The 13,344-nt window shown below is 45.9% G+C and overlaps 1 protein-coding gene and 1 long non-coding RNA gene across 2 annotated transcripts in view; both read right to left on the reverse strand.

The window, feature by feature from the left end:
* LOC107183514 overlaps positions 1-1,172 on the reverse strand; it is a 71,392-nt gene extending 70,220 nt beyond the window's left edge. The window contains exon 1 of the long non-coding RNA XR_001514302.1: positions 1,019-1,172. This is a non-coding gene — a long non-coding RNA (uncharacterized LOC107183514). The remainder of the gene's footprint in view (positions 1-1,018) is intronic.
* SLC22A23 (solute carrier family 22 member 23) overlaps positions 1-13,344 on the reverse strand; it is a gene marked incomplete at its 5' end in the record, with an annotated part of 167,320 nt that overhangs the window by 121,723 nt on the left and 32,253 nt on the right. The window contains 2 exons of the mRNA XM_006766417.2: positions 1,179-1,333; positions 5,854-5,957. Of these exons, the coding sequence (XP_006766480.1) occupies positions 1,179-1,333; positions 5,854-5,957 (259 nt within the window). The remainder of the gene's footprint in view (positions 1-1,178; positions 1,334-5,853; positions 5,958-13,344) is intronic.

Below are 13,344 nucleotides of genomic sequence, written 5' to 3' on the forward strand. Positions count from 1 at the left end.
CGAACCCGGGACCCTTCAGTCCGCAGGCCGATGCTCTATCCACTGAGCCAAACCGGTTAGGGCATGTTATCTAGTTTTAACAAGTCACTTAAGAGAAATAGGACTATTCTTATTTGACCTCACTGGAAAATGCTACTTAATCTATAACTGACTCCTACCCATGTTGTTAAAGGAAAAGAAAAAAGACAAAACATATAAATAATTTTACATTATTCCTAACAGTTCTTTTCACCAGGTGATTAGAAAGCATAAAAACTAGAAAATAAGTAAAAACATTCATGCCTAAAACCTCCCTCCTTCATAGGGGTTTGTGGCTGTATTCTAGAAAACACCAACTTCAAAGAAGTAAAACATAACCAGATTGGATGGGAGAGTTATTATGTCCAACAAACATGAGGAATTAATGCAGAAAAAATTTTCTTCCCCCTAAAAAGAGCAAATACTAACAAATACTGCCATTTACTCTTCTAGTACCAATGCATGGGATTTGAGTCCAGTCCATTTAAAGCCATATCCAGGCACATGAGAATGTGGATAATTCAGACTCTGCACAGCCTTACGGGGGGGAAAAAAAGTAAGAAAAATTATTTTAAAAAAGAGAGAGAGAGAAGTGGGGAGAGAGACATTAATTGGTTGTTCCGCTTATTTATGCATTTATTGGTTGCTTCCTGTATGTGCCCTGATGGTGTATTGGGACGATGCTCTAACCCACTGAGCTATCCAGCCAGGGCTGGAAGAAAAACTCTTACAGAGGCAATGAAAACACTGAGCCCAGAACAAAGGGTAGCAGTGGAGGGTATGTTTTTCTGGAACCAAGCATAGGGATGCCTAATGATGTGCTGTACTTGAAAGTGCACAGAACATTAACACAGAAAATTCTGGAAGAAAGCAAAAGCCCCTCCACACCAGCTGTGGGCTGATCCCTGCTTCTCTAAGCAGTTACATAGCCCTTATATCGTTTGATGTGTCCTGAGCCCACGCCAGAGACCAGGATAGACTGGGTGTTGGATGACATTACCTGGGAAACTGTCTTCACAGCAGCTGAGGCCATTCAAGTTTGCACTTCCAAAAGACTGCCATCCCAAACCACCAGCACAGAGCCCCTTCCCAGAACCACATAGGTGCCATAAACACTTCCGCCAATTTCTTCAAGATGGGTTGGGAAGACTCCTACTTACGTAATGCATACAAGGTGAGGATTATTCCAGCCAGGCAGAATCCTTCGAAGAACCTGAGTGTGCTGAACATCGTCACATTCACGGACAGGGCCACGGTCAGGCCAAAGATCAGAATGAAGATGATGGAACAGAGCAGCACAGGCCGCCGGCCGACCCTGTGCACAGAGAGGAAACATTAGGAATCATCATTACACAGGACCGTGGTGCCAGCCTTGAAAACCCAGCATCCAGTAGGTGCTCAATAGATGCTGAATGAGTACTGGACTAAAAGTCTTCCTACTGTCCAGACCCACTGTGGCATATCTAGGGACAGAGAGGCCCTTCGGGGAAATGTAGCTTGACCGCCTCATTGTGCAGAAAAAGGGGCCTAGATTAAACAGCTACTGCATAATAGAACTGAAACAGGAACCCAATTCCTGTTGGTAAGTCTATTTTTGAGTATATAGGAGGATAATTCAAGGCAAGAGTAACAAAATCAATAACAACTCCCCAAATGTAAACCTTGACACACCCATCATAAAATGTCCTGAGAAATCACTGACCTTTGGAACTGGCACCAAAGTCAACAGAGACACTGAGTGAAGTAGCTTCAACTCCTTAGTCAGGGCTGGTAACTAGTCAGGCGCCTGACCTCACACAGCCTACCAGAGCTGGGGCCAAGACAGCTGCCAGTGTGTTTCAACTGTATGATGAGAAGTCGTTTTAAAACTAAACTTAGACTAAACTAAGATAGTTCAACTTTAAATAATGGGTGTGAACCTGAAAGTGAAGCCCACCGGGCAGCAGCGGGTGGAAGGAGCCCAAGCCACTGTGTCTCAGAAAAAAACTACACTGGCAGATTATAGAGCTGGGCAAGATCGGCTACTACTAGGGTGTGATGTGCTCCTAAGGAGTGGCTGAGAGGTCCACAGGGGGGTTAGGGAGTCTATGAGAATGGAAGGTAACTAGTTCTTCACCCCTCTCTTCCTAGCCTTCCAGGTTTTCCTTCATCAATTTACTAGGGAGAAAAAAATCATACAAATTAATATAACCCAACCAAGCTTGTACTAGAAGAATAGCTCACAAAGAAACTGGAGAGAAATTCTGTTTGTCAAAGGAAGAAAACCAAGCCTGGCAGCCCAAACACCTGAAGAGTAACTAATGCCTTGACTTAGCCTATACGTGCTTATAACAAGGCATCTACATAAAAGTAGAATGCCCAGAAAAGGCAAATAGAAACAGTAGATTCGTGGTTGCCTAGGGCTGGGGGTGAGAATGAGGAATGAATGTAGATGGGCACGACACTCCCTTTTAAGGTGGTGGAAATGTTTTAGTGTGGTGGTGATTGTGTGATTCTATAAATACATGAAAACTCACTGGATTGTGCACTTAAAATGGGTGAGCTTTATGATATGCAAAATGTAAATTATCTCTCAATAAAGCTGTTAAAGCAACAGCAATGCTCAGTAACACATGGCTTTGCTCTATGAAGGGGATGAATATAATTTCCAGAAAACTTGGGGGGAGGGGTGCTATAGGACCAATTTCATTCAGAATTTTTTAGGCTTCTAACATTCCCCATAGTTACCTTCAGTTTAGTGAAATGAGGCGGAGCTATGAGATCAATTACAATGTTCTGATACTTTAGAAGAGATCCTCGATCTTTTTTTTCACTTGTATAAACTATTTAAATCTCTCCCTTTGAAATGATTGCTAAAGTCAGTGAATAAAATTACTATTAGGAACTGTGGGGCAAATATGATCTTCAAAGTCAGAGCCCTTGGTCTTTTATCCAGGCCCACGACTTATAAACTACATACATGGTCACGAGAAAGACCACCCTTGTCCGAACTAGCCTCCTGTTTCCTTAGGAACAGCTGGTCAGTGCCAACCTAATGGGCTTGTTGTCAGGGATAAGTAAGTGCAAGTGATCATGCAAACGGTCAACAAGTGTAAGTCAGAACCCCTGGAGTTTTAGTGTGGACTGCCTTCCCCGTCAGAACCCCATGAGGGATGAGGGATAAAACCACAGCCCTAGATCTGTAATGCAGAGAGACAGAGGGCTTTATCAACGAGGCTCCATGGTGAGCAGAATAATGGCCCCCCAGGATGTCCACACCCTAAACACTGGAGCCTGTGAATATGTTACCTTTCCTGGCAAAGGGGCTCTGCCAGGGCTGAGCCAGGAGCTAGAGGGCAAGGGGTAAGGGCTCCTGGGGTGAGAAATGCGAATGTCTAGCAAAAGAACCAGCTGTGGGGGGAGGGGTGTCATCTGGCAGCGCCATGGTCAGGAATGTCTCCTCGAACATCTAAACTAGCACATCCTAAAACATGTGATGTGTGTCCCCAAATAAAACATGTGGGGAGAACGGTAACTTTTTAAAGGACAAAGTGTACCACTTGACATTTTATGTGCTGACTACAGTCTTAGAGAGCTCACCCCAGCTCGGACAACTTCCTCACATGCCGTGACTGGGCCAGCAGCTGTGGATCTGTAGTTCCCTCTAAACGTGTCCGTTTCCTTTTCAGCAAGGCTCGCAGGGAGCACAGAGCCATAAATAAAAGCTAAGGGTGGAAAACACCAAACTTTCCAAGTGCAACCGAGGCCCACTCAAATGCTCAAAGAGCCACAGCACAGAGCACTCCCTGTCTCTCCATCACCCACGGCACCCCACCCACCTCCAGGCCTCGACAAAGGGACTGCAGAGAAGTGAGTCTACAAGATCCACTGGTTTTTACTCCTGAAGGAGGACCCAAACTCTTCTGCTTTTTGTCCCCAGTCCTAGCATGTGATCAGGGAGGTCAAATAGCCTGAGCTTGTAAAAAGTAAGAATTCACAAAACCACCCCTAAGTAATTTAAACCCCGTTGCAGACTGATATTAATACAGGCCCATATCTGCTTTACCTATAAATTGACTGAACAAGAAAACTAGAACCCAAGTCCAGTCTGCGTTTCTTTAGAAACAAGTGATGTGAATTATATTAGTGTATCTTCCTAACCTATTTTAATGCCGATCTGGGAAATACAAGTCCTTGTGGTTAAAACACTGGAGTATCTTTTAGATCCATCCAGTTTACTCTGAACACCTTTAAGCTCAAGATTTGGTTAGAAAAAACCCCCTGTGCTTGCCCCACCCTGCCAGCCCCCAGGGGCCTTGCACAGCTTTCCAGACGCCTCTTCTTCACTCACAGCTTCTTTGTTACTGTCCCCGGGGAACGTGTCCTTAAGAAACATTTACAAATCATGATTAAGCAAATTCTGAACACACAGGCAATCACACATGTTAATGCCAGGAACTCTCAAATAGATGCTAGCTTTTAGAAAGAAATGCCCAGAACTTGAAAGTGGTATCAAAACTCCTCGAGTTTCCAGGCACTGCTCTGTGCCCCGGCTCCTGCTGAGCCAGCTTTCTCAGCTAACCCCGCCCAAAGGGCTCCAGGGGGAGGTGCAGGCATAAGGGATTTGCTCTATATCGTTCTTATGTTACTGGGTCCAAGATGACCTTATTCACACACACACACACACACACACACACACACACATACAAATTCCTTGATAGATAAAGGAACGGTGAGGGGAACAGCTAGCCCATGCCTCTCTCCCTGAGCAGTCCCATTACTTGAAACCCTGTCAACACTGGGCAGCTGCCTCCCCACTCCGACATGTCACTGCGGCTGCTGCCCTTGTGACCGCAGGAGGCCTGAGATACAGTGGCAGCACCCTTGAGAAAAGGCAGGCTCTGAGCCGTGGGACTTAGCCCCACATCCTGCCTCTCCAACTTGAAAGCTGAGTGCACTGGGGGATTTTACTTAAACGTCTGCACTTCTGTTTTCCCACTCTAAGACAGAGGTGATAACAGTACCTTCCAAACAGGGTGCTGTGAAGATGGAATATTTTCACATGTGGAAATACTTAGCACCGTGCCCAGCAACAGTCATCAGTCAGTACCTCTCAGTTGCCAACACTGTTGCTATTATTATTATCATTCCCATCGCTAATACCACCTCCCTGCCCTCCTCACCAACCTCATCACTTCATTAAACCATGCACTCTGCTCCACCCCTTAGACCTCCTCACCCACCCAGGTAAAGCATATTCATTCTCACCTGGTCACTGCCCCGCCTCTGCCTGCGATGCCCATCTGTTATCCAAATGCTGCCGCTTCTCCAGGCCCAGTTCCCCATGGACCCCACAGAGGCATCTGCTGGCCAAGCCAACTTCAGGAGCTGTCCCTCTCTACAACCTGTGGGACATTTTGAGGTGCGACCTGTTAAGTTCACTAGGTCCTCCTCTCCCCATTTTTTGATGCGTCTTATACATCCAAGCCATCGGGGCTCAACCCAGAAAGCTCTGAGCCGAACTCCTCCATCTCTTCCTGTCTAAACCTGACTGTCAGTAGGAGAGAGGGCTGCAGGCTGCTGGCTGGTTTTGCTAGATTCTTGCAGCTAAAGAATTTAAATTCTTTAATTTAAATTAAAGTGAATTTAAATTCTCACTTCACAAGGGTCTGTTATGGGCACTGGTCAATTCTTTTCATTCTGAATTCTCCAGGTGAGGGCTTCAGCGCCTGTCCCGGCACTAACACTGGGGCAGAGAAAAGACAGTACCAGCATCTAACACTGACCACTCCTCTTTAGCCTGCAAAGTCTTGCAGTGGCTTCCCAAGGTTTACGTGTGGGCACGTTGGTACTCACCAGTCAGCAATGCATCCAGTTATTAGGTAGCCAAAGATTAATCCAACCAGTAAGGAGAACTTAGCGATATGGACCTTCCAGGCATTATCACACACAAGATCCCACTAGAGAGGGGCAAATAAAAAACAGATCAGAGAGAAGCACACACAGATGCCAGTGCTAGTCAATCACAAGGGCAACACAGAACTGTGGTGACGGCCGTGACGCCACTTACAGCGCCACGTCACGTATACCATTAGGAGGCCCCTCAGTGTTTTTGTAAATCCAACAACAAGAAATATAATTTGCCCACAGCAGGCAGTGTAACGTTTCAGTCTGAGGCAGGTTATGAAGGTCTGTAGGAAGTACCCCCGTGAAACCTGGGCATGTGCGTTCCTGCTGTTCCCGGCACCTGGGGCAGGTCACTCGAAGGCAGGGAGCAGCCGAGGAGGCCGTGTTCCTGGCCACCAGCACCTGTGAATGTCACAGGGCCCAGCAGGTGGAAGGCCCTGCCAACTTTTTACACCAGGCATCATAATGACAGGAGAAAATTAAAAGCAATTTTTGTGTTTTTATCCCCCCAAACTTCACAAACTTCATAAGTAGTCAAAAATAAAGAGGGCTCATAGCAGGTGTTGGAATATCAACTTTAAGCATTCCTATTATTTTGCTTGTAAACATCCCATGTTTTCCCATATTCCACTCTAAAGCTATCTGCTGCACCTGGAGGGAAAGCTGATCAATCAGTAAGTGCAACATTTAGACTATTTTTGAAACTATGTGTTATTATTTAATAAACAAACAAAATAATCCTCCCATTTTTCTTTTCTCCTTTCATAGCCACAGGAGAGAAGCCCAAGTTTATTCCCTGGAAGTGGTGTGTATCCCAGGGGAGCACCTGTGAGAACACAGCCCTGGATCCACAGCCATCTGTGTGGGGCTCAAGGGGCAAATGGGGAGTCTCTGCTGGTGGCACCACCCGTGTCACCCCGCAGTGACACTGACGCCCTCCGTCTTGTGGGAAGAAGTGGCTAAAGCTTCCAGCCCTGGGAAGCATTAGTCACCCAGGTCAGTGGAGAGGGGCAGTGAAGCAGGAAGCTGGAGAGGTGCAGGATGGGTGAGGCAGTGGGGACTGTCGGAACAGAGGGAGTTCTGGAAGCAAAACCAGGATTTGTGGGGGTGGCACGGGCCGCGTGGAAGGCTGGGCTGAGATCTGATCTCCGCTCTGCCTTCTTCAATATCTCCCCCTTGTCTATCTGTCTTGAGACCCAGAGTATAATGTAGGGGGTTCTTAAAGGGCATGGTAAGCTCAGGTCAATTTCTGTAAAACCTGATGGAGCCCCCAGGAGTCCTCCGCTGTGGGTCTTGGCTTCAAGGGGCTTCGGGAAAAGCTGAACTTCGGCATCAGACTCTGCGGAGGAAGGCACCTGGCCCAGGCAGAGCCGGAGGGCGGGCGCCTGTCACGGGTACCTGATCTCTTTGGGACACACACTTGCTCACTGATGTCCCCAAGGCATGGCCGACCCTCCAGAGAACTTGGGAGAGTGACTAACTCCTCTACCCTTCGGCTTCCAGAGCGATGGTCAACACCAGGCTCAGGAAGAAAGGGAATGGTGGGCCCAGACTGACAGGCGGACCAAGAGCCTCGTTGATAGTGGATAACTGGGGAGTGGGGCACTGCTGGGCACACAGAATCTCGTCATTAGGAATTCAAATACAGGACTTCTTTAGGTGGGTAACTTCCTCCCACATCTCTCCCAGTGGTCCTCAAAGGTGGTGAGACCAGCAGCATCAGCACCACCTGGGAATGTGACAGAGATGCGAATTCTTGAGCCCCACCCCGGGCCCCAGAGTGAGAACTTTCAGAGTGAAGTAAGTGGTAGCCCTCCAGGTGATTCTGCCGCCTGCCCAGGTCTGATCGCCAGCGGCCTGCCCTGCCATTTCCTGCTACTCTGAAGCCAAAGACTGAGCTTTGCGGGCCTGGCTGGGTTCAGGAGCAGCATGCAGCCGGACCCTGGGTGAATCTGCACAGTGCACTGGTTACTGTTTTGTGCTGCGAATGCAGAATTGTGAAAATAGACTATGAGTTAAGTGGGCTTTTGATGGAAAATCTGGAGAACCAACATTCATGTATATATTATTTCTAGGAGAAAACAGATTTTTAATAATCAACACCTTTAGGAACGTAGGCTCTGCCTACACTGTGGGTTGTAGCATCCTAACTACCAGTGTGTGTAGAGTCTGCTTCCCAGTTGGGTTTATACACTGAGGCCATCTGAACTGGTTTCTCTCCTCGCTGCCCAGCCCAGGAACCTGCCCACAAAGTCTTCCACTTTCAGAGTAAGAGCTACACCTATCAGCACAGCGGGCTAACCTGGGAGGGGAGGTGCTACAACACCTCTAATCATAATCTCCCAATCACACCACACCTGCCTGTGCCTCCGCCTGGCACATTCTTGGCAGAAGAGGGGCACACCTGGTCCCAGATGGCTGCTGAGGAGGGAGGGCACCAGCTGCTGGCTCTGTGGCAGAGAGTCACGGGCTCAGGTCTCCACCCAGCAGATGAGTTTACTTGAGGTTAAGGGATAGATACAAAGAAGCACATCATGCTTATATGAGATGCCAGGAAGCCAGAGATTTTATAATAGCATCCAGGGAGGTGGGGGAAACACTGCAGTGAACGCAGCTATCTGAATAATAACTCTACCTGATTGGCCGTGGGCAGCCAAGACCCAATTTAGGTGCTACCAAATCAGAGGTTCACCGGCCTCCTCAATGCACCTTAATCAATGGACAACACTGAAGTGGGACACGAAAACACTGAGACAGACAGGCACTTACACAGCTGCTAGGGAAAGCCTTGCTAGAGGAGTTCTCAGGCACCTGCTCTAGGTCTGGGGGAGGGTCGGGAATCCAGGACCAGGCACGTGATAGGTGCATTAACCCCTCAGTCAGGCACAGAAGTAGGCGGCATATCTGAGTCAACAAGCAAACTCACTGCAGGCCCAGCAGGTTCCCCAAGGTGAGGTTCTTCATGCCTGGGGCTCTGCCCATCCCAACACCCTTAAAGCCTGCAGGGCCACCCCAGGCACATTCCACAGCCTGGAAGGAGGCTGGTGGCACCTTTGAGACAACATCTCCTCTTTGACTTCTACTTCTGTAGTTACAAAAATGTACGGAGAAAAGAAAATATACTTAAACATATTATCTTCAAAGGAATCTCAGAAGTATGAGGAAGCTTTGAGATGACCTTGCTCCCGAGATTTGTTTGCTCCACTATGGCAATTGATCATTTCACTAAGCAAAGACGAAGGGATGTTAAAACATCTAAAATATGCAAAACCAGGACTCAATGCAACCAGTTTGGTCTCTGACATTACCATCTCCTCTCTCTTCTCATCCCCTCCCCTCCCCCCCAACTCTCAGTCACCGCTGGCAGAGACTCTCCCTTTCACACACTCCTGCACCAGGACAGCCTGCTTCAGGGGAATGGTAGGGGGTTCACTCACCTTTCTCCAGGCATGGGGCTGGGAGGCTAAAAACAAACAAACAACCACTTCCAGACTCCCTGACAGCTAAGGTTTTAAATACGGTGTAGGTTCTGCCAATCAGCTGCATGACCCAAAATAACTTCCAGTGCACAGCCTAGTTCTAATTTTTGGGATGACTTGAATTAGGAAGCGTGTGAAGCAAGGAATAAGTGGGACATCCATGCTGCTGTTCAGATCTGGCAGGAGGACTTGGTGTGGATGACCGTGGTCCCCGGGTCCCCAGCCTCCTGACTGTGACTCAGTTTCCCAGGCAGGCCAGTCCAAGGAGCTGTCCTAAGAGGCCTTCCAGAGGCCCCACCTTCAGCTGCTCCTTCATGTACTGAGTACGATTTCCCTGTGTTCGATCCCTGTCTCCTTCAATGCCTAGTGTGGTGTCTGTTATCTACAAATTGAATCCTACTCCCTGATTAAATTTCCTTGGGATGGGGTTTGCAGAACTGGATGTCGCCATCCTCCCTTCCTGAACTAATACCAGAGCCTCCATGCATTAACTCCGGCCTTCCTCTAATCCATTCCCTGCAGAACAATGAAAATAGTCCTCTAATTAGGCACGTTAACATTTCATCAACAGTTCTAACAAGATCGTAAAATCGTTAAAGTCTCAGCCCCATTTCATAATCATAGGCTTGCTTTCTTTGCCATTGTTTGAAGACCAGGGATGTCTATGGTGATGCCACATGAGGCTTGTGAGCCAAGACTGACTGCATAGTGAGAAAATTAACCCTAAAGGTGTTCTCCTATTTAGTTGCACATGTTCCATTAAAACAAAATTTAAAAGGCAGAGGTTACAGAAAATCTGGTAGATTTTTCTTTACCCATGTATTTTTAAGGATGCGCTAAAGTAAATAAAACTTACGACTTTTAAAGCAATAATCTAATGGCTTGACTTGCCAGAGTAGAGAAATATTCATCAAGAAAACTAATGAAATGTCTAATGAAGATGGAAAATAAATGGGAGATAAGAAAAACAACCTTATTTTCAGCCATTATGAATACTATGATAAACTAAATTGTAAAAACAGAGAACAAAAGAAAAAGAATATAGCCCGGTAGTTGAGCATCAACCTATGAATCAGGTGGTCATGGTTTGATTCCTGGTCAGGACACATGCTCGATTCCCAGTCGGGGGCATGCAGAAGGCAGCTGATCAATGATTCTCTCACATCATTGATGTTTCTATCTTTCTCTCCTTCTTTCCTCTCTGAAATCAATAAAAATACATTTTTTTAAAAAAAAAAAAGAAAAACCATTGGAAAGAAACATTACTTATTCAATTTTGAAGTGGAGCTGGAATTCCTAAGGATAAACACTAAGGTGAAAAAACTACCTAAGGAAATACTGATAGATTTTATAACAGTTTAACTGTGACTACTTAATTATTATTCACGTTAATTATTTTTAAAATCCATGCATCAAAAACACCACAAACAAAATTATAAAGTCCCAAATTTGTAAAATATATTGTAGGGGATCAGAACGTACCAGCCCAAAAGATGCCACTATGGCATAAGGATGATATGAACTGGAGGCAAATGAGAGTCAACAGATACAGAAAGAAGCCTTCTCAAAGCTTGCTTATCTGACTAAGAGCAGACACTTCTGAGAAGTGAGGGCTGCCATGCATCCCGGCTCCTGGAGGAATTTTATGGCCAACATGATGGAGTCAGACCTGAGATGGGTCTGCAAATGATCTTACTAAAATGACCCTTATTTTCCATTAGTTTCCCTCATATATTTATCTTCCCAAGTTTGCTGCCCCTAAAAGCCTAAACCCCTTTTCCTTTGTCTTATTACTTCTCCACGGATTTATTTTCTTTTGTTAAGATGCTACATAAGCCCAAGTTTGTACATGCTAAGTGCACCTATGAATAAGCTCTGGCTTTCTCTTGTTCACCTGTTTGTTGTCAGTCTAATTTTCAGGGTCCCAACCACAGAACCGACGAGGGTAGAAGAAAAAACGGATTTTTCCTCCCTTACAATATCCAAAGGGTTAATATCCTTCATATTTAATAAGTATTTACATAATATGGACTAATATTCCAACTAGAAATAAGTAAAGCACTCAATCAAAATATAAACGGCTAAAAAAATACTTGGCAAATCCTCAATTCTACTAATGAAAATCAGAACTAAACATTCCTTTTTTTTTTTTTTTTTAATTTCCCAAAGATGCAGGAGAAACAAAGAGGTGCAAATCCAGGCTTGGAATATAAACTCAACACTGTGTTTCTGGAAGGCAATTGGCAATATGCTTGACATCGTTTTAAAGAGTGAGTGCTCCTTACTCAGCAATTCCCTTTCATGGGACTTTCCCCAAGGAAATTATCACATGCCCACAGGGGTCCCAGTGCAATGATTTCCAAGTTGTAACTTGTAAAAGAAAAAATGGGAACTTGACTAAATGTCCAACAATACTAAAGAGCCATTAAAATTTTGTTTTTGAAAACTAATGATTGAGGCAAATGTTCATGATATAATGTAATGAGAAAGCCTCTGAATAAGAAAGCAGTGAATGGCTGTTTATGGGTGCAGTGGAAATCCGAAGACAACATTCCAAAATAGTTCAAGTGATTGTCTTTGGAGGGTTGAATTAAGACTGAGTTTTGAGGTTCATGGAAGATGGCGGCGTAGGTAGATGCCTGTACTCACCACCTCCCACAACCACATAAAAATTACAACATAAATATAGAACAACCATCATCTAGAACTGCTAGAAAGCAAACTGAATGGAAGTCCTACACTAGAAAAGTAAAGAAGAAAGCGCATGAGACTGGTAGTAGGTGCAGAGGTGCGGAACGGGCTGGTCCAGCACCCACATGTGCCACTTTTTTAATTGGGAGGGAGATCATCTCTGTGGAGGCTACCTGTGAGGAACAAGGGGTCTTAGGGCACCAGAGCTGGGAAAAGAAGTCCTTATGGGCAGTAAGAATTATGGGCTGTAAAAACCAGTGCAGATTGGTGCTCAGTGACACAGAGGCTGCTGGAGACCTAGCTGTTCCTCTTAAAAGGCCAGCACCTCGAACTGAACTTACAAGGTCCTGCTTCCCCTGAGCTCCAGCACCAAGGAGAGGCTCTGGAGGACACAGACACATATGAGGAGGAACTGCATTGTCTGGCATCGGGGCAGGAACTTGGGGGCAGCTTTCTCCCAGATAAATGTGCTTGCAGGGATCATTGTTCCTAAGCTGGGACTGCCCTGGTCCCAGGGCTGACTGGCAGCCATTTCTGTTTGCTTCACCCTGGTGATTCCCTTAGACCCCATCTCATCCAATTTACAACCCCACCCAAGCTCTGTGCGGAGGTTTTTGCATATGAATGGTCTGTCCTTTCTCAGGCTAAAACCTTTCAAACAAGCTGCAGCTGGGTCAGGGAGCCCCAAACCTATCAATAAAAGGCCTAAGACCCAGCACCAGCACCAATCTGCCTTGCTTCATAGCTGGGCCTCGTCTGGGCAATCCCAAATCTGATATAAAGAGGAGGAATCTGAAGATCTCTCTGTAGCTCCTGCTGGGTGGCCCCAGGTAGTGTGACTTTGCACCTCCCTGGAGACCGAAGAGCCAGTGGACCCAGTGGTCAATGTCAGACCATACCAGATTATAACTCTACACATCCACAAGTAACACACTCAAGGGACAGACTCAGTGAGCACCAAAGTCCCACTGAAGCAAGTCCTGCTCCATAGGGGTGTCTCCTGTACAACAGCTCTTCCATTTTATTTGCAGCTGGTCCTCACATTGAATGTAGAGTTCAAAACCACGGTTATAAGGTTACTCAAGAATTTTCTAGAACACTCCGAAAAAAAAAAAAAGGAAAATGACCAGTCAGAAATTAAGCATACACTGAAATAAAGAATAATATACAAGGATTCAACAGTACAGTAGAGGATTCTGAAAATTAAATCAACAATTTGAAATATGAGGAAGCAAAAAACACCCCACCAGAAGAGTAAAAAAAAAGTAAA

The sequence above is a fragment of the Myotis davidii genome, unplaced genomic scaffold, assembly GCF_000327345.1.
Source record: "Myotis davidii unplaced genomic scaffold, ASM32734v1 scaffold540, whole genome shotgun sequence".
Lineage (NCBI taxonomy): Eukaryota > Metazoa > Chordata > Mammalia > Chiroptera > Vespertilionidae > Myotis > Myotis davidii.